The 26,606-nt window shown below is 35.7% G+C and overlaps 1 protein-coding gene across 2 annotated transcripts in view; it reads right to left on the bottom strand.

Annotated features, from left to right (window-relative positions):
- Window positions 1-26,606, bottom strand: part of Vps13D (vacuolar protein sorting 13D) — a 672,569-nt gene that overhangs the window by 76,255 nt on the left and 569,708 nt on the right. For both annotated transcript variants that reach the window (XM_073982994.1, XM_073982993.1), the window contains exons 16-17: window positions 19,109-19,423; window positions 15,742-16,239 (exon numbers count right to left, since the gene is read on the bottom strand). In XM_073982994.1, coding sequence (XP_073839095.1) covers window positions 15,742-16,239; window positions 19,109-19,423 — 813 coding nt within the window. The remainder of the gene's footprint in view (window positions 1-15,741; window positions 16,240-19,108; window positions 19,424-26,606) is intronic.

Raw genomic sequence — 26,606 nt, forward strand, 5'->3', positions numbered from 1 at the left:
AATAATATAAAAACAGATACAATGCTGCATCAAATAGCAACATGTATTCCCCACTAACATAAGAAGCATATCTTCAATAAATAAATTAAAAAAAAAATTAGATAATTATTTGTTAGGAATTTGAACTCATTTCATCAGTCATTTTATATTTTTTGCTAACAGTCTTTCTAAACAAACAGAAGAGTAATTGCCACTATTGTGAATGGCAAACTGACTATCAACTATCCAGATAAATCATCCGTTTTTGCACGTCAGCAAAACACTTGAAAGGAAGTACCGTTATTCTCCAGACATTTCCAAATCAGCAGTTCTGCTGAGACAGTTGTCAACGGAGAAAACGTCAAACTAGAGGACAGACAAGGATAGATAGCATATGTACAGTTTTAGCGTAAATTGATCATGAAGGAATGTTCGATGGAAAAAAACATGAACAAGTCAGTCGGTGTAATACTGTTGAAAAGTTCGGTAGCAGGTCTTCTCGCGCTATTGTTAAAACCCTATTTAACACGCGCGGGACATTCCGCCAAAAGTACAGTCCTAGTCAATTCACAAGAAGATTTACCAAATTTGCAAAAGACAATGGTGTTTAACATTCATACTTTTATAGATCAAAAGGCAATATTAAAGAAATTCTGCACATTGTGGAAATAATTGAAATTATAATAAAGCAGATTAAACGCACCAAAGACCAGGTGGTTAATCTATTGCCTATTGACTAGAAAATAAAATATGTGTGTGGTGATACAATTTAAAATATAAAAAAGTACACAAAAAAATAGATTAACTTGACAAAGAAAATGTGTAACTTTAAGTTGTAATGACGAACAAATATGCTATACGTTAGAAATCTCCAATAGTGGCAAAATTCCACTCGAACAGCAAAAGAAATAATTATGTTCTGAGCGCATCTTTCGGTAATAAAGATTTCACTTTGAAACATTAAATTAACAAGCTAAGAAATACTATTGCTATAACTCAAATGTGAAAAAATTGCAAAGAAGATTAACTTCTTCCATTAAATTATTATTAAACTTTTCCCTGATCGCAATCTTGAGATTATATGTTACAACAAAGAGCATAACTAAACGCAATCAGAATAAAACATGTGTTTGTGGAACATTTACTAAAATGAGAACTATCATTGGTAGTAGAAACAAAGATTTTCTCAAAAAAAAAAAAAAAAATAAAAATAAAATAAAATGTTATATAAAAATTGTCAGAGAAATAGTAAAAATTAAACCCTGTAAAAAGAATGAGAAAATAATTTAATGTCACCAACGAAACAAAAATAAAAACTATTAAAACCTGCTAGAGCAAGTGATGCTTAATGTTGTTTGCTAAATTTGTTTTGTTCTCCAACGCTGCTGATTGTCTCCAACATGGAAATTGTTGCTGTTTCACCAACCCCCTTTTTTATGTAGGTAGTTGTAAGTAGAATTAAGTCTCCGAGCGGTTGATATTTAAGAGAGCCGGCCAAATGAATTTATCTCGCTGAAACATTGCATTCTCTTAAAAGGCCTCTTAGATGTACAACCAATGTTAAATATATATAATTGTTCCACAAACATCCCAGGCGGGACAAGGGAGACTGTTAAATATATGTTGTTATAAATAAGACATAAAAACCCCACTTGTATTTTGTAAATATTATTCTAAACATTTATTTACCAGATTCGTTTCTGGAAATTAACAATCTCTTGCTGCAGTATGATTTTAGTAATCTTCACAACTTTATAACAAGACCAAGTAGCGCATCATCAATTGATTATATATACACTAATATTTGTGTTCCCACAATAGTTTGTTCGGTTGAATGTGGTTTATCTGAGATTAAATCACATGTTCATAATTTTCTAGAAAAGCTGGTACAGAAATGAGATTAGTGAGAATTTAAATCAATTCTTGAACATTGATATACCGAAATTGATACGACAAACTTAATCTCATGTGTTAAACCCGGAGTTGACAAATGTACAGTAAGTGTGAGTTATGAAACAAATGTTAGACATTCGATTACACTTTGGGTAAATGAAAACTTAAGAAAGCAGAAAGCAAGAAAATACCAATTGTTTAATAACGAATTGAATTACACACTATTCAAACTATGATGTTTCTTTTCTTCCGTTAGAATGTGACCACTTAGCAGAAGTACAACTTTGTGTTTTCGCACATAGTGATGTAAAATTCTAATGAAAATGTACTAAAAATTGGAGACAGTTTGCAGTGTCCATCGTTTGTTGATTCCCTCTGTTGTTGAGAAAAAGAGTGGTCATTCGATTTTCGTCGATTGAAGTAGTAACTTGGATTTTCGTCCACTATTGGATTTTCGTCCATAATAACATTCCAAGGAAAAGGTAATGGTATTGTTTTCCAAACAATATTTATTCAATAAAGGATTGATTTCTTTATTTTAATATAAAGAGATTGATACTGCTGTTGTTTTGTTTTCCTTTTCTTGGTTTATTTACATTTATTGTCTCCGCAAACATTGGTCGCTTCAAGCCGGATTAGACATTGGTCTCTCGAGCTACAATTCCAGCAAAAATAAATTCCTGTTCTCTTCATTTGTCAAGCAACAGCAACTGTTTTTTTTATTTACTAAAGTCGCACTGAATCCGTCAGCTACCAACATAATTATTGTCATCAGCTTCGTCATTATTTTAAGTAAAGTGAGCACCGCAAAAGTGAGCACAGTGTTATTTTCCTTTTGTGAAATAACAAAATGTTAATTTCACTTCATACATTCGCCCTACATCGCCGTCGCGTCGTTATAGTTGTTGTTATTCTCTTCAAGGATAATAACTATTATAATACCTATCACTTTGCAAGAATACTCAAAATAATAATATTCAAATTTAAAGAGTGTAGCAATTGATAGTATTTGTTGGCGTAAATACGCATTACTGCAGTAATCTGTTCTGTTGATCGTTCGACCGCTACGCACACATACCTGTTCCTAATATACATACGAGGGCAGCGCCAAAAGTGAAATAAACGAGGGGTGCGTGAAAACTTTAATAATAAATTTTAAATATTTTCATGAAATTTCTTTTCGATAATTTTTTGCAAAAGTACTCTACAAATGACAATTGGAGTACATCTTACAGTCCGTGCACCCTACATTGGTCAAATTTATTTAAAAATTTTAGGATTTTCATCCATTTTTGGAAGTTTCGGAAAGTTTTGGTTTCTTTTTTCCTTTCTTGCTTGATTTGCAATTTTTTATATTTCCGTGAGTTTTATTGTCTTTTTGTTACAATAAAATAAGGTGTATTTTTCGACCCAAATTTTACAAACATTTATAATTTGGCAGATTTTAAGAAAACCCATCCCAGATTTCCGGCGTTGGCTTGCTAAACTTTAGTTCGTGCATTGTGATTCTTCCTCCTGAGGACATGTTGTTTTGACAAGAAATTTTTCGATTTCTTTCAGATTTAATTTCGATCTTCATCGTAATGTCGGTTACTCCACTAGACTGCTTCATCAGAGCTACTGATGCTCTTATTACGTTTGATTCCAACTTCACTTCTCTCCGACATGAAGATATGCATATCTATATTCTTGAAGCTCAGGCTGCAGTATTTAGAGAAATATGGAAAAAAGTTAGAGATGTATGACGAATGTCTTAATTTCTTAAAAACTGCTGATAAGTACGATCCTAACGACATTACATCAGCAGAGTGTTAATATCAGATGGCTTTAAAGGCATATATAAATACAATTGCATGGATATCGGAAACCCTATGAGCATCGAGCTAGTTCGAATATTTCTTATCACACTTCTGGCGAAATATTTTCAATTTCTGAAGGTCTGAATATCACTTGGTCATCAACCGAAGTATCCGCTCCATCCAATGATAACGTTTTCCATTGTTTAAACCTTCCACCTATCGCCATTTTCAATTTTCTTTCGTGGCCAGGGCTTAAAATGCTAACGCCATATTAGCAATAGCACCGAATATTTGCAGCTTTGCCTGCTAAAATTTCTTCGAAATATGTTTAGCAACAATGAACAACGGCAACATGTAGCAACAAATTTCACAAAAATATTGCTTGCTAACGCCATATTAGCAATAGCACCGAATATTTGCAGCTTTGCCTGCTAAAATTTCTTCGAAATATGTTTAGCAACAATGAACAACGGCAACATGTAGCAACAAATTTCACAAAAATATTGCTTGCGATGTTGATGCTATTTGATATTGTCGCTATAAAAAAAAGCATCCGACACGCATACTCATATTTTGCAGCACACATGATCAACACATATCAGAAATGAGAAAAATCAACAAAGTTTCAACGGCTTAGCCAGGTTTTCAGCAAACAATTGATTTGAGATTTTGAGTACCAGTGTAATGCATTAAAAATCACAATATAATTAATTCCACTTTTTCGTTCAAATGACATGTGCATTTTTGGTGAAGCCTTTCAATATATATTTTTTATTTTTAAACAATAATAATTAGTATTCTTCACATGGGTTCTACCATATGATGGAGGCATTTTGACATTAAATGACACCTGTTTTATTACTGCGTTGGCACCAAAGACCAGGTGGTTAATCTATTGCCTATTGACTAGAAAATAAAATATGTGTGTGGTGATACAATTTAAAATATAAAAAAGTACACAAAAAAATAGATTAACTTGACAAAGAAAATGTGTAACTTTAAGTTGTAATGACTAACAAATATGCTATACGTTAGAAATCTCCAATAGTGGCAAAATTCCACTCGAACAGCAAAAGAAATAATTATGTTCTGAGCGCATCTTTCGGTAATAAAGATTTCACTTTGAAACATTAAATTAACAAGCTAAGAAATACTATTGCTATAACTCAAATGTGAAAAAATTGCAAAGAAGATTAACTTCTTCCATTAAATTATTATTAATCTTTTCCCTGATCGCAATCTTGAGATTATATGTTACAACAAAGAGCATAACTAAACGCAATCAGAATAAAACATGTGTTTGTGGAACATTTACTAAAATGAGAACTATCATTGGTAGTAGAAACAAAGATTTTCTCAAAAAAAAAAAAAAAAAAAATAAATAAAATAAAATAAAATGTTATATAAAAATTGTCAGAGAAATAGTAAAAATTAAACCCTGTAAAAAGAATGAGAAAATAATTTAATGTCACCAACGAAACAAAAATAAAAACTATTAAAACCTGCTAGAGCAAGTGATGCTTAATGTTGTTTGCTAAATTTGTTTTGTTCTCCAACGCTGCTTATTGTCTCCAACATGGAAATTGTTGCTGTTTCACCAACCCCCTTTTTTATGTAGGTAGTTGTAAGTAGAATTAAGTCTCCGAGCGGTTGATATTTAAGAGAGCCGGCCAAATGAATTTATCTCGCTGAAACATTGCATTCTCTTAAAAGGCCTCTTAGATGTACAACCAATGTTAAATATATATAATTGTTCCACAAACATCCCAGGCGGGATGTATTTTGTAAATATTATTCTAAACATTTATTTACCAGATTCGTTTCTGGAAATTAACAATCTCTTGCTGCAGTATGATTTTAGTAATCTTCACAACTTTATAACAAGACCAAGTAGCGCATCATCAATTGATTATATATACACTAATATTTGTGTTCCCACAATAGTTTGTTCGGTTGAATGCGGTTTATCTGAGATTAAATCACATGTTCATAATTTTCTAGAAAAGCTGGTACAGAAATGAGATTAGTGAGAATTTAAATCAATTCTTGAACATTGATATACCGAAATTGATACGACAAACTTAATCTCATGTGTTAAACCCGGAGTTGACAAATGTACAGTAAGTGTGAGTTATGAAACAACTGTTAGACATTCGATTACACTTTGGGTAAATGAAAACTTAAGAAAGCAGAAAGCAATGAAAATACCAATTGTTTAATAACGAATTGAATTACACACTATTCAAACTATGATGTTTCTTTTCTTCCGTTAGAATGTGACCACTTAGCAGAAGTACAACTTTGTGTTTTCGCACATAGTGATGTAAAATTCTAATGAAAATGTACTAAAAATTGGAGACAGTTTGCAGTGTCCATCGTTTGTTGATTCCCTCTGTTGTTGAGAAAAAGAGTGGTCATTCGATTTTCGTCGATTGAAGTAGTAACTTGGATTTTCGTCCACTATTGGATTTTCGTCCATAATAACATTCCAAGGAAAAGGTAATGGTATTGTTTTCCAAACAATATTTATTCAATAAAGGATTGATTGATACTGCTGTTGTTTTGTTTTCCTTTTCTTGGTTTATTTACATTTATTGTCTCCGCAAACATTGGTCGCTTCAAGCCGGATTAGACATTGGTCTCTCGAGCTACAATTCCAGCAAAAATAAATTCCTGTTCTCTTCATTTGTCAAGCAACAGCAACTGTTTTTTTTATTTACTAAAGTCGCACTGAATCCGTCAGCTACCAACATAATTATTATCATCAGCTTCGTCATTATTTTAAGTAAAGTGAGCACCGCAAAAGTGAGCACAGTGTTATTTTCCTTTTGTGAAATAACAAAATGTTAATTTCACTTCATACATTCGCCCTACATCGCCGTCGCGTCGTTATAGTTGTTGTTATTCTCTTCAAGGATAATAACTATTATAATACCTATCACTTTGCAAGAATACTCAAAATAATAATATTCAAATTTAAAGAGTGTAGCAATTGATAGTATTTGTTGGCGTAAATACGCATTACTGCAGTAATCTGTTCTGTTGATCGTTCGACCGCTACGCACACATACCTGTTCCTAATATACATACGAGGGCAGCGCCAAAAGTGAAATAAACGAGGGGTGCGTGAAAACTTTAATAATAAATTTTAAATATTTTCATGAAATTTCTTTTCGATAATTTTTTGCAAAATTACTCTACAAATGACAATTGGAGTACATCTTACAGTCCGTGCACCCTACATTGGTCAAATTTATTTAAAAATTTTAGGATTTTCATCCATTTTTGGAAGTTTCGGAAAGTTTTGGTTTCTTTTTTCCTTTCTTGCTTGATTTGCAATTTTTTATATTTCCGTGAGTTTTATTGTCTTTTTGCTACAATAAAATAAGGTGTATTTTTCGGCCCAAATTTTACAAACATTTATAATTTGGCAGATTTTAAGAAAAGCCATCCCAGATTTCCGACGTTGGCTTGCTAAACTTTAGTTCGTGCATTGTGATTCTTCCTCCTGAGGACATGTTGTTTTGACAGGAAATTTTTCGATTTCTTTCAGATTTAATTTCGATCTTCATCGTAATGTCGGTTACTCCACTAGACTGCTTCATCAGAGCTACAGATGCTCTTATTACGTTTGATTCCAACTTCACTTCTCTCCGACATGAAGATATGCATATCTATATTCTTGAAGCTCAGGCTGCAGAATTTAGAGAAATATGGAAAAAAGTTAGAGATGTATGACGAATGTCTTAATTTCTTAAAAACTGCTGATAAGTACGATCCTAACGACATTACATCAGCAGAGTGTTAATATCAGATGGCTTTAAAGGCATATATAAATACAATTGCATGGATATCGGAAACCCTATGAGCATCGAGCTAGTTCGAATATTTCTTATCACACTTCTGGCGAAATATTTTCAATTTCTGAAGGTCTGAATATCACTTGGTCATCAACCGAAGTATCCGCTCCATCCAATGATAACGTTTTCCATTGTTTAAACCTTCCACCTATCGCCATTTTCAATTTTCTTTCGTGGCCAGGGCTTAAAATGCTAACGCCATATTAGCAATAGCACCGAATATTTGCAGCTTTGCCTGCTAAAATTTCTTCGAAATATGTTTAGCAACAATGAACAACGGCAACATGTAGCAACAAATTTCACAAAAATATTGCTTGCTAACGCCATATTAGCAATAGCACCGAATATTTGCAGCTTTGCCTGCTAAAATTTCTTCGAAATATGTTTAGCAACAATGAACAACGGCAACATGTAGCAACAAATTTCACAAAAATATTGCTTGCGATGTTGATGCTATTTGATATTGTCGCTATAATAAAAAAGCATCCGACACGCATACTCATATTTTGCAGCACACATGATCAACACATATCAGAAATGAGAAAAATCAACAAAGTTTCAACGGCTTAGCCAGGTTTTCAGCAAACAATTGATTTGAGATTTTGAGTACCAGTGTAATGCATTAAAAATCACAATATAATTAATTCCACTTTTTCGTTCAAATGACATGTGCATTTTTGGTGAAGCCTTTCAATATATATTTTTATTTTTAAACAATAATAATTAGTATTCTTCACATGGGTTCTACCATATGATGGAGGCATTTTGACATTAAATGACACCTGTTTTATTACTGCGTTGGCAACTCTAGTCACAAAACCACCCTCCGTTGCTAATGAGCAAAAATGCACAAAACTAAATATGCGTTCGGTTGCTTATTTAGCCGTGTGTGTCAATATTATGTAGCAGTTGAAATGTACAGCTAATGCTAATGTTTTTAGATGCTGGGTTTTAAACCCTGTTCGTGGCCTACGTTTGGGGATCTTTTCCCAGCATTGTGTATTGATAACAAGCACTTGAGTGACATAGGAAGGCTATGCCACTTATTGAAGAACACTAGTGGCGAAGCGAAAGATATTGTTTCAAAGTTCCCTTTGACGAATAGGAATGCCTTGAAGGAGATGTACGACAATGTACGAATTCTGGTGAATAACCAATAACTTTATTATTAGTCCTTCCGGTCCTTGATATAGAATTTGTTCACTATTGATACAATAACAGCGGGGTATAATAGTCTGCTATGGAAATTTATGGTGTTTCGACGTAATGAAAAGAATAAACGGATCGCAAGATTCTAGTTTTCATTTGCATCCAATGATTACCCACAAACAACCACACTGTTCAATTGTGGGAACAAAATGTTGGAAATAAATCGGTCCTATCTTCATGGGAATCTGTAGATATATTCTTACAGAAAGAATTCAGACACTTACGTGTCTTCTGAATCGAATTCACGATGAAGAGTGAGCATTCTAGGTTTTCCAAACAAACCACCTTCACGTCTTCTTCCACTCCTTCAGGTAAATATTGTATTTTGTGTTCCAATCTCGGTCACCCTTTAAGTCCTGTTTCACTGTGCCAAGTTCTTAAAATTGTCTGTCGATAGTCGCTTTTCGGCACTTCGACGCCACAATTGTTGCCTAAATGGTTTAGCCATGAAGCATATAAATGCCACAGTAAACATAACTGTTCCAAATGTAACAGGCGACATCACACGCTGTTACATCGTGAAATGTCTTCAAAAATAGGTTCTTCAAAATCTACGACGTCGTCACATTCTAGTTCGAGCACTCCAGTTGCCTCGCGGAATTCTTCAGTTCCAAACCCAGATGTTTCCTGTTCTTCGTCTGGTAAGTCTTCGACAAATAGACAAGTACTTCATGTCACAGAAAATAGAAAAGTTATATTAGGAAGGGCTAAAGTGAATATTGTTCGCCAGAGAGTTTCCCATCCTGTTCGTGCCCTTATCTACCCAGCTTCCTTCATTACTGAGAAGTTACAACAAAGGATTGGTATTTTTACCACATCTACAGAGGAAGGTTGACAGTGTTTAATGTTAAAAGAAAATACAAATAGCAAACTAAAACATTTTGTGGATATTATGACCGTGTTTATTTATTAATATAAAGTGGTTTTCACTGGGCTGATTTGGTCAGTTATGTGATGGAATAAATAAAACTAATTTATTTCATTATCTACTCAACGTTTCGTTGGCTATTTTCCAACTTATTCAGGAGTTTTTATTAGAAAATCCTATTGACAAAAATACAATATTTGTTTTATACAGCTTTTTGATCAATGGTTTAATTTACTTACAATTAGTTTTTATAGCATTTCCAATAATTATTATTCTTATTATATAAAAAACGGGACTTCACAACACAGATTTTGTATAATTTAAAAAATAATTACTAATAATGTATAAAAAAATATTGCAGCAAATCCTTAACCTAAATCACAGAACCGTATAAACTTAAATGATTGCAACAGGATATTGCAATTTAGTATTGTCTTTGTCCTCTTTGGTGTTAATGGACTTATATATTCTCTCTTGAATACGTAAACTTTGAAGAGTATATCTTTTATTTTCTCTTTGTTCTCTGTCCAGTATTTTGACATTTGAGAAATTAGCGTTGTGTCCAAATTCTTTAATATGTTGTGATAGTGCTGTGCTTTCTTTTCCTTTCCTCACATCTGCTTCATGTTCATTTATTCTTGTGTTTAGCGTTCTTTTTGTTGTACCCACGTACACTTTATTACATGGCTCTCCTTCTTTTCCATTGCAAGTTATTTCGTAAACAACATTGCACTGTTTTAATTTGTCGGTTTTGTTTCGTTTTGAAAATAGTCTATGTAAAGTGTCATTTGATTTGTATGCTATGGTGGCTTGGCTTTCGTTTGTTGTTGTTATTGTTCTTAATGCATTTCTATCTGCCAATTTCGGTATGAATGGGAGACTGTAAAAATGTGTGGATTTTTTTAATTGCTTTTTTGTTGATGGTATTTTAGGCTTTTCAATTTTTTAACTATTAATTTGTTTATTGTATGCTTCGGATAATTGTTTTTCAGTAATATCTCTGTGATTCTGTTTTTATTAATATTTTCGTATTCCTCATTGCTAAGGAAAAATATTTTGTTTATTAGGTTATTAGCTGTATTTATTTTCATTGATTTCGGCTGGGTTGAGTTGTAATTGATCATTCGGCCAGAAGAAGTTGTTTTGCTGTACCAGTTTGTTTTAATTTGGTCTTTGTCTCTGATGATTGTCATATCTAGATATGGTAATTTATTGTTAATCTCCATTTCTACAGTGAATTGCAGTTTATTATGATAAGAGTTGAGAAGTTTTAATGTTGTTTCCATGTATTTTCTGTCTATTATGGCAAATATATCGTCAACGTATTTTGATATAAGTTTTATTTGCATGTTGTTTTGTCTTAATTCGTTTAAAATTTCATCCAATAGAGTGTCTAAAACAATGTCGGCAATTGTTGCCGATAGTGGATTGCCCATTGGCATACCATATATTTGAGTATATATAGTTTCGTCGTACTTAAAGTAGTTGTTGTCTATTAGACAAAATTGCAGGAGCCCCAAGAATCTTCGTTTAGGAATTGTCGTGTGTTTTTGTAGGATTTCCCACTTGTCAAGTATGTTCTTAATCGCTAAATGTATTGGTATATTCGTAAACAATGATACTACGTCGAATGATACAAGTATGTCGTCTTTATCCAAACTTATTTCGTTTAATTTTTCTTTGAGTTCCATAGAATTTTTTTATATTATAGTCCATTGAGATGATGTTTTTGAGTATTTTTCCTATGTATTGGGACATGTTGTAACAGGGTACTTTTGTAGATGAGGATATGGGTCTCAGGGGTATATTTTCCTTATGGATCTTGGGCAGTCCATAGAGTTGAGGAGCTTCAGATGAGTGACATATTAGTTTAAATTTTTCTGTTCTTGTGATATAGTCGTTTTTGTATAGATCTGCTACAATATTGTTATTGGTCCTTTGTAATTTTTCTGTTGGATCAATTCTGCATGTTTTATATGTTGTTTTGTCATCTAATAATAAGTTCATTTTTGATTTGTATTCATTTTTGTATAAAATTACGGTTTTGTTTCCTTTGTCAGCTGTTGTTATTATTATGTTTTCTTTGTAATTGCGTAAGTATTTGCTTGTTTGTTCGTATACCCCCATTATATATTTTTCTATTTCGTTATTGTTCATCTTTCTTCTATGGTTTGATATTCTGCCTGCTATTTTTGCTCGTATTAAATCTTTTTCTCTCTCGTCTTTTATAGTGTGAACCCACTGTTCTATGTCCGCTATGAGCGGTATAGAAGCAAAATTTTTCTTGGTAACTGGGAGAGCAAACTTTTTTCCCATTGACAGAAGCCATTTACTTTCCATAGAAAATGTAATATTTGTATAATTAACAAACCAGTCTTCGTTGAATTTTAATTCTAATTTTTTAAATTTTTCTTGCTTTAATTTCTCTAGTTTGGATAAATGTGTCGTTTTTGTTTTTTGTTTTATGCGTTTAAATCTCGTCCATTGTCCCTTTTTAAATTTTATTAGTTCTGTTTCGTCCAGTGTATTTTTAATTTCCTCTTCTATATTCTCTATTTCTAATTTTGCTGCTTTGATGTTAATGTGATGTTCTTTTATCTCAATGTTCAATAACTTACAGTGAAATTGATATTCTGCTCTCTCTATTTTTGTTTTCATTTTTGTTGTTTTCACTAAAGCCTTTGTATGTTGTGTTGAGTGTGTTATGTGTGCTGGAGTTATCCCCAGTTGTCTGCATTCTTGTAAGAATTTGGATCGTGTTGTTTGTTTTGCTAATTTCTCAATTGTTCGACAATACATTTTTAGGTGTTTTGTTGTTTCAGCATTATATTTGTATTTGATGTGTTGAAAGAAATCTTTGATGGTTGTGGTTTTTGTCGTTAGTATTTTCTGCTTCTTCTTCCTTTTGTTCCGGCGGGCCCTCCGCTTTATTTATTTTGTGGATATTATGACCGTGTTTATTTATTAATATAAAGTGGTTTTCACTGGGCTGATTTGGTCAGTTATGTGATGGAATAAATAAAACTAATTTATTTCATTATCTACTCAACGTTTCGTTGGCGACTTTCCAACTTCTTCAGGAGTTTTTATTAGAAAATCCTATTGACAAAAATACAATATTTGTTTTATACAGTTTTTTGATCATTGGTTTAATTTACTTACAATTAGTTTTTATAGCATTTCCAATAATTATTATTCTTATTATATAAAAAACTGGACTTCACAGCACAGATTTTGTATAATTTAAAAAATAATTACTAATAATGTATAAAAAAATATTGCAGCAAATCCTTAACCTAAATCACAGAACCGTATAAACTTAAATGATTGCAACAGAATATTGCAATTTAGTATTGTCTTTGTCCTCTTTGGTGTTAATGGACTCATATATTCTCTCTTGAATACGTAAACTTTCAAGAGTATATCTTTTATTTTCTCTTTGTTCTCTGTCCAGTATTTTGACATTTGAGAAATTAGCGCTGTGTCCAAATTCTTTAATATGTTGTGATAGTGCTGTGCTTTCTTTTCCTTTCCTCACATCTGCTTCATGTTCATTTATTCTTGTGTTTAGCGTTCTTTTTGTTGTACCCACGTACACTTTATTACATGGCTCTCCTTCCTTTCCATTGCAAGTTATTTCGTAAACAACATTGCACTGTTTTAATTTGTCGGTTTTGTTTCGTTTTGAAAATAGTCTATGTAAAGTGTCATATGATTTGTATTCTATGGTGGCTTGGCTTTCGTTTGTTGTTGTTATTGTTCTTAATGCATTTCTATCTGTCAATTTCGGTATGAATGGGAGACTGTAAAAATGTCTGGATTCTTTGTAATTGCTTTTTTGTTGATGGTATTTTATGCTTTTCAATTTTTTATCTATTAATTTGTTTATTGTATGCTTCGGATAATTGTTTTTCAGTAATATCTCTGTGATTCTGTTTTTATTAATATTTTCGTATTCCTCATTGCTAAGGAAAAATATTTTGTTTATTAGGTTATTAGCTGTATTTATTTTCATTGATTTCGGCTGGGTTGAGTTGTAATTGATCATTCGGCCAGAAGGAGTTGGTTTGCTGTACCAGTTTGTTTTAATTTGGTCTTTGTCTCTGATGATTGTCATATCTAGATATGGTAATTTATTGTTAATCTCCATTTCTACAGTGAATTGCAGTTTATTATGATAAGAGTTGAGAAGTTTTAATGTTGTTTCCATGTATTTTCTGTCTATTATATCAAATATATCGTCAACGTATTTTGATATAAGTTTTATTTGCACGTTGTTTTGTCTTAATTCCTTTAAAACTTCATCCAATAGAGTGTCTTAAACAATGTCGGCAATTGTTGGCGATAGTGGATTGCTCATTGGCATACCAAATGTTTGAGTATATATAGTTTCGTCGTACTTAAAGTAGTTGTTGTCTATTAGACAAAATTGCAAGAGCCCCAAGAATCTTCGTTTAGGAATTGTCGTGTGTTTTGTAGGATTTCCCACTTGTCAAGTATGTTCTTAATCGCTAAATGTATTGGTATATTCGTAAACAATGATACTACGTCGAATGATACAAGTATGTCGTCTTTATCCAAACTTATTTCGTTTAATTTTTCTTTGAGTTCCATAGAATTTTTTATATTATAGTCCATTGAGATGATGTTTTTGAGTATTTTTCCTATGTATTGGGACATGTTGTAACAGGGTACTTTTGTAGATGAAGATATGGGTCTCAGGGGTATATTTTCCTTATGGATCTTGGGCAGTCCATAGAGTTGAGGAGCTTCAGATGAGTGACATATTAGTTTAAATTTTTCTATCTTTGTGATATAGTCGTTTTTGTATAGATCTGCTACAATATTGTTATTGGTCCTTTGTAATTTTTCTGTTGGATCAATTCTGCATGTTTTATATGTTGTTTTGTCATCTAATAATAAGTTCATTTTTGATTTGTATTCATTTTTGTATAAAATTACGGTTTTGTTTCCTTTGTCAGCTGTTGTTACTATTATGTTTTCTTTGTAATTGCGTAAGTATTTGCTTGTTTGTTCGTATACCCCCATTATATATTTTTCTATTTCGTTATTGTTCATCTTTCTTCTATGGTTTGATATTCTTCTGAATTTTGTATGTTGTATACCAACATTATGGACGTACATAGGGGATGGCTCAGCGGCAAAATATGAAGGTATGCTATTATTTAGGAAACCAGTTAATTTATTAACAAATTGTTTATTATTTCAATTTTACTTACAGGTGACAACGCTCAATAATGTATGTAGTTAATACCTGAGACATTAAAAATACGTGTTGTATCCATAAAATGAATTAAACATTGACATAATTTTTATTCATTACGTGAGTATGAAATGACTTCATAACATAAATGTAATCGTACGTTACATCAATGAAATGTATTTCATTACATTAATGAAAGTATTTCATTGCATTAATGCAGAGGTTGCATTGCATCAATGAAGAAATTTCATTGCATCAATGAAGAAGTTTCATTGCATTAATTAACAAATTCGTTAGTTATACTTCAATGAAGCTCAATGATTTTTCTGTTTATTCAATGAAGCTCTACGTTGGTTCAAAATCAATGACAAATTTCATTGATGGAACGTAAGATTTCGTTTATATTATGAAGCTTTTTCTTTCAGTGTAAAACTGAAATTAATGTGCATTATCTTATCTTAACAATAAGGAATACAAATCTCAACAAAACTGCCAAAGTGAATCGCGGAAAGTTGTGATTTTAATCCTTAATGAATGTGGGGCTACCTCCAAGTGTGGACCTATGTTGAAAATTTTTGTGTGAGGAGGCTTTTTATTCGCTAAAGTCTTAAAATGTATATATGGGGTTATACCAAAACACGGACCTATTTTGAATATATGTGCTACGTAAGTTGTCTACCTATAACAATAGACACCAAAATCGATTGCAAAATAAATCTAAAACATAAAATCGCCGCCACCGTTACATGAGCGCTTATAGTAAACCACCGGTTTTTTGGGTCCATACTGAGCCCCACACTACCCTCTAATATAAAAACATTTTTGCTAAGTTATACGTCCATTATATAAAATTTATTAGAAATGTAATGTTGTTGTCGGTTTGCTTAGAAATTTAGCTTAATTAATTACCTGTGTTGCTCCCAAAATAAGGTTTTCGAAGTAGTATCTCTTTGCATTCTTCGAGAACGGATATTCATCCAAGCGATATACAATAGATTCCGTTTGTTGTGGAGGAGTATTGCTATTTCTCCCATATCCCAGGAATATTGCTGTTTTTAATATCAAACGTTCTTCTAACAGTATTGCACACGGCTTCATGTGAACAGATAGATGCTCAAATATCACTGCGTTTTTGTTAGGGCTTGGTAAAACCTTAGCTTTAAACGCAATAGCGTCCTTAGAAGTACTTTCCGTGCTCGACTTGGGTATATAAAACATTATCGGGGAGGCTGTTTCCAAGAGCTGATTGTCTATTTGTAAGTCGCCAACCTTTAAGTCAATTGATTTAGTAAACGGCGATAGCATAATATCAACTACTATATTTTCAAATGTGAGGTACGCTATTTCTTCACTCGGGGATCGTGTGACAACGGACAAGCCCACACCTTTTGATAGATTTAGTTTTATCTGAAATTAAAATTTAATATTTTCTTTATCATGTTGCAATATTGTGTAAATTGTAAATAAGCATTTTTTTCTATAAGGACTGTACGAATAAAATATACACATAATGTGATGGTAGTGTTGATCGTGCAAAAAATGTGATACATTCAATCAGCTGTTGTACAGGCTTAGAAAAACAACAACTATAAATATAAAAACAGCTGACGTGGAATGGCAAAGGTCGAAATAACACGGATAAGAATATAAATGGGGAAGGTCATGGTGCATGTATATGGAGACAAAGACCATCTGATTTCCACTAAGTTGTCAAATTCATTGTCATTGAATTAATCGTGTAAAACATAAACATAATTTTGTTAGCTTGAACGTGTTCACTCACTGTACGGAATTCCCACAACCATCGAAATGGACGTCGACAATTCCCTATAATCTACTGTAGTGATACGTATTATTTAACGATATATGATTCAATGTGAACTACCCTTATACCGATCACCTGTAGTATTTTAAGTAGATCAGTTAATTAATAGCTGTGGTTTTAAGAATTGTTTTTGTTTGACTAAGGATAGATTAAGTAAAAAAATCTAGGATTAAGTACCGCTATGTTTAGTATATAAGGACGATGATTTAAAAAATATAAGAAGTTATACAAAGCCTTAACCGGCTTAACATACATACATACATATGTTCCCACAACATCCCCGAAGGGACAAGGGAGACTTCTATCTTATCAATGAGTGCACGCCGATTCATATTGGCTCAATGATATGGGACCTACTTTTTATCGCCGAGTCCGAACGGCGTGTCTTACGACACCACTTGTATAGAAGTTTTTCAAGGCTGAAATACTCAGGAAATGTCGCCAGCGTTACTGAGGGGGAATTTTGCCACCGTTGTAAATTTGATGTTGCTTGGCCTGGGATTCGAACCGCAGACCTTCTGAGTGCAAGGCGGACGTGCTAACCATTGCACCACGGTGGCCCCGGCTTTAACACTTCTAGTAAAACTAGCTCTTTTATATGAGCTTGAAGAAAATTGCACTGGCAACTAGTTGTGCCTGCAAAACAACAAAAAATTTAGTGCCAAGTGGCGTTTGTAAGCGCCGGCAACCCACATAGGCAGGTCCTTTAAAAATTGCACACCAGCATTTGCATGCCTCCCCAACAGCAGGTTGCGGGTCAACCCTACATGGCGATCCTGCCAAACACGGTCACAACGTCAACAGGCAGCTCCAATCAGCAACAATTACCCCAGTGCCCAAGAAGATTGACTGTCGAGGAATATTTTAGGCGCCAGCAAAGGAATTATTCTATTTGTAATTCGAATTATTCTATTTGTAAATCGAATTATTTAATTTGTAATTCGAATTGTTTTATTTGTAATTCGAATTATTCCATTTGTAATTCGAATGATTTAACTTGTAATTTCAAATAAAATAATGAAAAATGAAAAAATTCGAATTACAAATAGAATAATTCGAATTTCAAATAGAATAATTCGAATTAAAAATGGAATAATTCGAATTTCAAATGGAATAACTCGAATTATAAATGGAATAAATCGAATTACAATTGGAATTCTCGATTTACAAATAGAATAATCGAATTACAAATGAAATGTTATGAATTACAACTAAAGTGTTACGAATTATATGTGAATAAGATGTAGTAAATACGGTGAATGATTATCAATGTGAAAACGATAATGATTTCCAATTAAAAGCAGATTTTAATGAATTGAATATTGAAATTTCGGATTAAAGCTTAACGAAGAAAAAGTTCAAAATAAGTTGGTAGAAATGGCGCAATTTGACATGTCAATACTGAGCAAGAATTTGCATGTTTTTAAAGGCGAATTTAAATATTTAGAAGATTTTATTTCAGGGGCCAAAATTAAACCATTAATCACACGATATCTCGGAAACTTGACCTATGGTGAAAAATTCCTTTTGGGTTCTTAGTACAGTCAGCAAGGGCTTTCATCTCCCGCTGCCTTTGAGTGCCATTTTGTAGCACAGTGTCATTTATCGATATTTTCTGAAAATGTTGCACCTTCTCGAGGCCATAACTACCTGAAGGAGCGTTCCAATGCATTTGCGATGTCCCAGAGAGTTCTTAGTGTTGTTGAAAAAACTTCAAGTCAAAATCCGGGGGCTGGATTTTCACCGTAGACATATGGCCTATTTGACTTTGATATATATATATATATATATATATATATATATATATATATATATATATATATATATATATATATATTCAGTGAAGCACCCACCACAACATAAAGAATAATTAAAACTCGTAACAAATCAGAAAACAAAATATACTTCTCAGGTAGTGCCAGGCAACAAATGAAAGGAATAAAATCCAGAAAAGAATAGAAGAGAAGAAACAAGTAAGAGAATAAAAATGTCGAACAAATGAATGATATTATGTAGTTTGAAAAAACTATTGTTGGATTTGACAAACACAACACTATATACGAAATCTAACAAAATCTTTTCAATATATGGCGATTTCTGAGTGAAATCGGACACTTTTTTCAAAACGAGGTTTTTGATTTACTTTATTTTTTGCTGTGGAGATGCTGCTCCAGAGATATCGCGACTTGAAAAAGTCAAATTCTGTAAAAACTGTATGCAAAGAATGTATGTTTCACGTCAAATAATTTGAAACAACAAGACAAAATGAATTTAGCCGTTTGCCATTGCTTTCCCCGTTTTGTTTTGTCAAGTTATAAATATTTAAAACGCATGAATTGTCTGTCTTCGAATTTTAACTTATGACAGATCGCGCACCCAAAATTCAACATGATAAGAAACTTGATGATTTTAGAGAAAGCAAGACACACGTCCTCTGACTCTACAACTTACCTGTATTTCAGCCAAGCCTGTTTTTTTGGTGTCCTCTATAATTATCTTATTGAAAACCGAGGCGTGCTTCCATATTGGGTCGGCCGCAAGAATTATTTCATCTGGATTTGATTTCACATCGTGTACCTGTACCGATTTTATTGGACCATCCATTTTGCTAACAACTTCTAAGTGCCCGGAGCCTGGTCGAAGTTTCTGAATTTCAATGCACTGTTCAAATGGAATACTGTTTTCGTTAATAGCTCTCGAGCTGGATTCTATTCTACCCAGAACAGCATCACTTCCTGGCTTTAGTCCATATAATCCATTAGGTGCCTTAAAGAGAATATATTACAAATTACATTAAGCAATGTGTGAATTACATGTATATAATACGTAGATATGTATACACATTAGGGTTATGACTTTTTACAACCTTGTATCCCTGTATCATATTTTCATAAATTTTTACCTAAGATTAAATAAAATGTTAATTATAAAATGATTCGATACAAAACGATTTTAAAATGTTTACTTATCAACAATTTGAACACTGTATGTCACTGTAAGCAGATATATCGCTCATTTACTCAAAGAGTGGTATAATTTCAAAAATCACTATTTCAATCTTTTCTACGATTTCTACTTCATTTTGTGTCAAACTTTCATGCTCATATTTGAAAAACTCAAGGAATTACAGCTCATTTGCTACAGGTTTGGCATAATTCAACAAAAAAGTTTGTTGAGTTTATAAATCACTAAAACACGTCAAAACATTTCTGATCTTCCACAGAAATTTAGCACTGATATCTTGCAAGCAGTTTGCAAACTATGGTCCAAGTAGTCATTTTATTTTTAAGTTGGGATGTAAAATTTCAATCGGCAACTTAAATGGCGTTTTTCTCAAAACTGGTTTTTATGAGATGTTGAACTCTCGGGTTGCTAAATTATTGCACGCACTGATATAAATCTTATTGCACTAATCTGTCTGAGTGCTGATCATTTTTTATTGTTGTTGTTATTCCCCAGGGTCTTTTCTAACGAAGCCTTTTTCTTGAAAATTTGCATTGGAATATTTGCAATAACAATACACCTTGTTATAGTCCTCATATTATCGTTGGGTTTAATTTGTAATTAAGACCCTCTCCAACCACAAAATGTTTGGCATTGTTATTCGTTTACTTAAAAACCCTTTGAAAAGTTTTTTGCAATAACAACGCGCTATCCAAGTTCTCGCTACTTTTGTTTTATTTGTTGTATAGATCGTACATCACCAACCAACAAAATTCGTTTTTCTATTCTCCTGGTTTACCCACAACAGGTAATTATTCAAATGTGAAAAATTACATTGTAATTCTAACAACAACGTACATCTCTCTTTCCGCCTTTTTGAGGCGTTGGTTAGATTACATTGTAAAAGTACTGTTACGAATGTAACTGATAGGTTTAAGTTACTTTATTTAAGCAACAACAACTACCATGCGACGGCCGGTTCTATGCACCGGATTGACTCGGTGGAATCTTCGACCAGGGGCCGTCACCTCAACAATTATGTGTTTGTGTTCATGTATTTTTTCACCATGGGAGCCGTAATTTATCCCGGAATGCCTGCTCCGAGCTCTTCTGGTCCGTGCCGGGATATAAATGAACCCTGGGCCAGTATGGATCTGTTCCGTTTGCCAGATCCGCATCCACCACATGTCAACAATGGTGAGATGTAATGGATGTATGAAATGGGTGCATTTTCGTGGGTGCTCATGCCTTAGTAGCACCCGGGATTACAGCGACAGGTAAGTTGCTGCTTGCTGCGTCAGCACATCACCCAGTGCGTCTTCTACGTCGTCGTCGGAATACGAGACGCCCCCGCAGTCTCCCCAACAACAACAACAAATGCAGCATCTAACACATGTTGTTGTTCAACGGCCCGTAAATGCATCATTCCTGCAATTCAATTGCAACGGTCTCCGCAACAAGGTCAGTGAAATTGTGGACTTTATGAGTCGGAAAAACATCATGGTCGCCGCGATCCAGGAAACAAAGCTCACCGCCACCTGTAGCTTAAGTTGTGATGGTTACAACGTTTTGCGGAAGGATCGCACAAGAAGCGGAGGAGGAGGACTTGCCTTCCTAATACACCAGTCTGTCCAGTACAGACCTATCTCGCTTGAGCTTGGCTCTAGTGACCCATACATGGAAAGTAAAGTGTGGTACTGCCGAGGTAGAGCTGCTTAATGTGTACATACCGCCGATGAATAGCTGTGCCCGGCGTTATATGCCCGATATTAGTTTGCTTTTAGAGGGAGATAATCGTCTGGTGCTAGGGGACTTCAATGCTCATCATGAGCTTTCGCACTCCGTCCTAGGTAATGACCAGAGGGGTACAGCGCTGGCAGAGCAAATCGATAGCTCCACGTGTTGCGCGGTGAATGAAGACGCTCCTACGAGGATTAGAGGAAACTGCCACAGCTCGCCAGATATCACCATTGTGGCACCAGGTCTGATAAATGACGTATCCTGGCAATCCATCATTTGCCTTAGTTCGGACCACCTCCCTATCATCGTCTCCATAAACAGACCACCCGACTTCATAACCTCTGAACGCCGTACTTTCCTGAACCATGGGAAAGCTGATTGGCAATGTTTCAGAGAATTTACCAATCACCGCTTCAGACAATTGCCCACCCCCCCAGATCCTCGGGTAGCTGAGAGAAATTTCCGAGACATCATCACTAAAACAGCCGTTCGCTACACACCTGCTGGTCGAATACCAGAAATAAGACCAAATTTCCCAGCAGAGGCGACGGGACTAGCAAATGAACGTGATGAGCTTGGCTAGACCATCTGAAGCAATGCAACATTGGTGCAGGAAAAAGTAAATTGTGGGCAACGGTTAAATCACTCTCGAGTCCGGAAAAGAAGGATTACAGAACGGCTGTTACTTTCAACGGCGTGACAGTAACTGACCCAAAGAGGTGCGCGTGTTATTTTAACCGGCAGTTCATAGAGCACCCCGAGAGTGATAGGGCGAAGAGAAGTGTGCTACGCCGTATAAGAAGAGCTCGTTCAGCCGAGGAGGTACGACCACAATTTACGAGATGCCATCCGAAAAGCTAAATCATCCAAAGCGTTGGGCCCACACCGAATATCGATGGTAATGCTTAAGCAGCTGGATGAACCTGGAGTTGAGTATTTAACAAGTGTTCTCAACCTATCGTTAGCCACCCAAAGTTGGCAGGGTGGTCCCGCTACTGAAGCCTGGCAAGGCTGCCAGCAGAGGTGAATCGTACAGGCCGATTTCACTCCTGTCGCCAGTAGCAAAGATCCTAGAGGCGCTACTCCTCCCCACGATGAGAAGGTGTTTTCCAGTTGCCCAACATCAACATGGATTTCGGAAAATGCATAGTACTACAACAGCATTAGACGCCATATCCACACATATCAGTAGAGGACTGAACCAGAAAAGGCCGTGTGACCGAACAGTCATGGTGGCTCTTGACCTATCGAAGGCCTTCGATACCGTCAACCATGCCAAGCTGTTCGAGGATATAGAGAAAACTAATCTCCAGGCATGTTTGAAACGTTGGGTAATCAACTATATGTGTGTACGCCAGTCGTTTGTAGAATTCAGAAACAAGAAGTCCAAAACCCGTAGAGTGAAACAGGGAGTTCCCCAAGGAGGGGTGATATCTCCGGAACTGTTTAACCTCTACCTTTCTGAAATTCCACACTCTCCAGACGACATAGAGATCGTGATGTATGCGGATGATTGTACGATCTTGGCGTCGGGTCCTATCGTCGATGACATATGTGATAGGTTAAATGTCTACATAGCTGACCTAGTGCAGTTCTTCCATCCGAGGAATATGAAAATATCCGCCGCTATATCCACATCCACGCTGTTCACCACATGAACGGCCGAGAAGAGGCTTCCACTGAACATATTGGTCGATGGTCCACTGATTCCGACCACTAACTACCCTAAAATACTGGGTGTAACGTGCGATAACATGTTCAAGTCGTCCGCGCATGCCACAGCTATTTGCAATAAGATCAGAAGTAGGAACAAGGTTCACAAGTCGCTGGCCGGCAGCACTTGGGGTGCTGATAAAGAAACCTTGTTGACCACCTACAATGCAATAGGCCGGTCTGTGATAAGCTATGCGGCGCCAGCGTGGTCCGCAAAAGTTAGCGCATCGCAGTGGAAGAAGATTCAAACCTGCCAGAATGCCGCCCTGAGGACTGCAACAGGGTGCCTCCTCATGACACCAGTGGACCATCTTCATGAGGAGGCAAAGGTTTTACCGGTGCGTCAGCACAATAAGATGTTGTCGATGCAGTACCTGCTTGGGTGTTACCGCAGTGAGCATCCCAGCCACGATTTAATGGACAGGCTCCCCCCACCCAGGCACGTCAGGAGAGACCTTCATGAACTAGAGAGAGAGGTCCAAAGGTATAAAAGAGAACCGCTAGATCAACGAGCCTGTCAGACAGGCTTGAATCGCATTCACACTAACATGGTTGCGCAAGCAGTACGAAGATACAGTGTGAATGCCGTACTTGGAAACCATCCCCCATCCATCGCAGCAGAAGAACGCCAGCTGTCAAGGCAAACACGAGTGGTTTTAGCTCAGTTAAGATCCGGACGATGCAGCCGCCTCAATTCGTATTGGGCCACGATACCCAACATATGCCCAGCATGTGGATTGGGACCACACGATACTCTGCATTTATTCAACTGCCCAGCTAACCCCACTCACCTGTCTCCTCATTCTTTATGGACGCAACCAGTCCAGGTTGCAGAATTCTTGAGTCTGGATACAGAGGAACTTGATAACTGAAATAATACACGAACGAACATATATGCGTTATTAATGTGCTTTTGTTTGTTTGCCATAGTCATGTAATTATCGTTTAGTTGCTACTTCTTTCTTGCATTTGTTGGTTGTTTTAATTACGTCATTACTGTGCTTGTCGTCCACTTGTATTCCCCCCATGTATGTATGTGAGTATGGTTGTTCGCTTAGTGCGAATGTGCGTCTTTGTGTTCGTTGCACAGATTCGAGGTGTTGCCAGATGTTCTGGATATTTCTCGACCAATGAGATTTTGGGGTATAAATAGCGGTAGGAAAGGCAAAATTGAGTTAGTTGTGTTTTAAGCCTTGAACTGAACAGATCGGTTAAAGAAGTGCTGCGTGCTAACTGGATACAAGCTGTGTGCTTAGTAATTGAAGTCGGTTCCGAATAAGTGTAATAAAGTAAATAAAGCATTGTAGAAACGTAATCTAAAACGAACCCTGTTTTATTTGGTACAAATCGTACTGGGGAATAAAACAACGTCTACACGGAAATTAGTTAAACCTAATTCCGTAACAATTGGTGTCAGGAGTGAGATTACGATAATCCTACAATGAAGTTGAAGTTCAAGGATCTACGCGAGGAAGAGTTGAAGAAGCAGCTATCAAAGATTGGGTTGCCAACTACCGGAAGTAAGGCTGAGCTGCAAAAATGCCTTTTGGAAGTGTTCGAGCGCCTCAGAATGGACATCGACGAATATGAGTTTGAGATAAGGAATGAACCCTCAGAAGTGCTGACATCGAAGCTGACGGAGTTTACAGCAACATTGATAGCAAGTTAATAAGAGATTGGAAGAGGACTCTATTGGAATAGACGAAAACTTCAAATGGGTGAAGGAAGAATTGGACGAAAATTCCCAAAAATTGGAAGAATTAGAGGCAAGTTTTAGAAAAATCAGCGAAAGACTCGAGGATATTACGCAAGTTATTGAAAAGCGATTGGAGGTTGTGGAAAACCATTTAATGAAATTGGATAGACAATTTCTGGCCCACGACGAGAAGTTTGTGAATCTCGAAAAGAAAATGTCGGAACTGGAAATCAAGGGAGGTCAAGTACGAGTTATTGATAACACTCTGAAATTCGAGAAATTCGTGGAACGATAACGACAAGGCTATACGACTACTTATGGCATTGAAGGGCGGTGCTGCTGACGTATTACAGAATATTCCCGCCGCTTCTATAAACAACTATGGAGATATAATTGCTGCTCTCGAACTTAAGTACGGTGGCAGACATAAGCAAGAGGCTTGCAATGTGCGGAGGACAACAATCCTCAGACCGTTGTCAAACTAATGAAAGATGCACTAATGCAGGTAATAGATAAAGTGAAACGAGGAGCTGCCAGAACGAAAAAGACGTGCTATAACTGTCGGAAGGCTGGACACATTGCACGAGAATGCAGATTGCGGCAACCAAGGCCCAGATCCACCTCACCGCCTTCAAAAAGCGACGACCAAGTGGTGGCCAAGAATCAGCTGAATCAAAAAAAGTGAATTCCGTCAATCGCGAGGCGCCGATGGCAGATGATGAAAACGATGGTCCCACAATCTCTATAGCCATAGTCCAGCAGGAGAATCACAACCCAACGGTTAAAGGCTTCATCAATGGTGTTTTGCGTACCTTGACATTGGACACCGGTGCAGCAAAGTCCATTATTAGACCGGATTTGGTAAAAGGAAAGGTATTGCCGTTAAATGAAGTCAAATTGCGGACAGCCACAGGCGAGACTTCAACAGTACGTGGAAAGGCCTACCAAAGGCTGAGCATGGGTAGAAAATCGGTAAATTTCGATTTTATAGTTGCCGATATTGTCGACGAAGTTATACTTGGTGTAGACTTCATGATTGCCTTCGATATCAACCTGGACATAAAGCACCGTGCGATGACTCGGTCCAATGTGGAAATACCGATTAATGTGGGCTACAAAGAGAAGAATAGCATGCGTTGCCCAAGCGCAGAATCTGACGAAATCGCTGTAGATGTCCGTACGCTGAAGGTGGAAGCCGCCGACAATTGGCCCGTAGGAAAGCGGAAAAATCCCGCAACGAGGGGGAAAAAGCGAAGATGTTGTGGTGTTATCGATCTGCGATCAATAAATCCACCTAATGAACCCTAAATATAAACCAGATGTTAAGAACTTAACAACTGTTCCTAAAACACAACAGCTGTTTAGAACTTAAAAGCTGAATACACATTTTGTTATTAAGGATATGAATTTAAAAGAAAATAGAAACTAAGAAATGCCGTTATATTATGTATATAAGGAGTAACAATTTCTAAATAAATCAATCAGTTTTTATCTGCCGACTTATTGGCACTATCTTAAAAACCAACCGCAAACGCCGGCAAACATAACCTAGGCAGGCTAACCAACAAAAACAACTTACTAGGTAACTTTTTGTTACAATGTACGCCGAGGAAAGGTCCATCGAAAAGCGGCCGTACAGCAAGGAAAGACAAGTCCGATGAAGAACAGGTGGCACTTAGGAGGGTGACCACGAAGAAAGAAGGTATAACGTCGCGATTCCTGGAGAGAAAGCTACGTCGTCCAGAAGAGCAAAAGTCCAAAGCTGACGCCGTAGAGGGTACATCTAAATCGGTTGCCACCACTAAGGAACGAGAACAGTGTCTAATCAAGAGGAAAAGGCTTAAGCGGGAGGCAATG

The sequence above is a fragment of the Musca autumnalis genome, unplaced genomic scaffold, assembly GCF_047663935.1.
Source record: "Musca autumnalis isolate F117 unplaced genomic scaffold, ASM4766393v1 scaffold_4, whole genome shotgun sequence".
Classification (NCBI taxonomy): Eukaryota; Metazoa; Arthropoda; class Insecta; order Diptera; family Muscidae; genus Musca; species Musca autumnalis.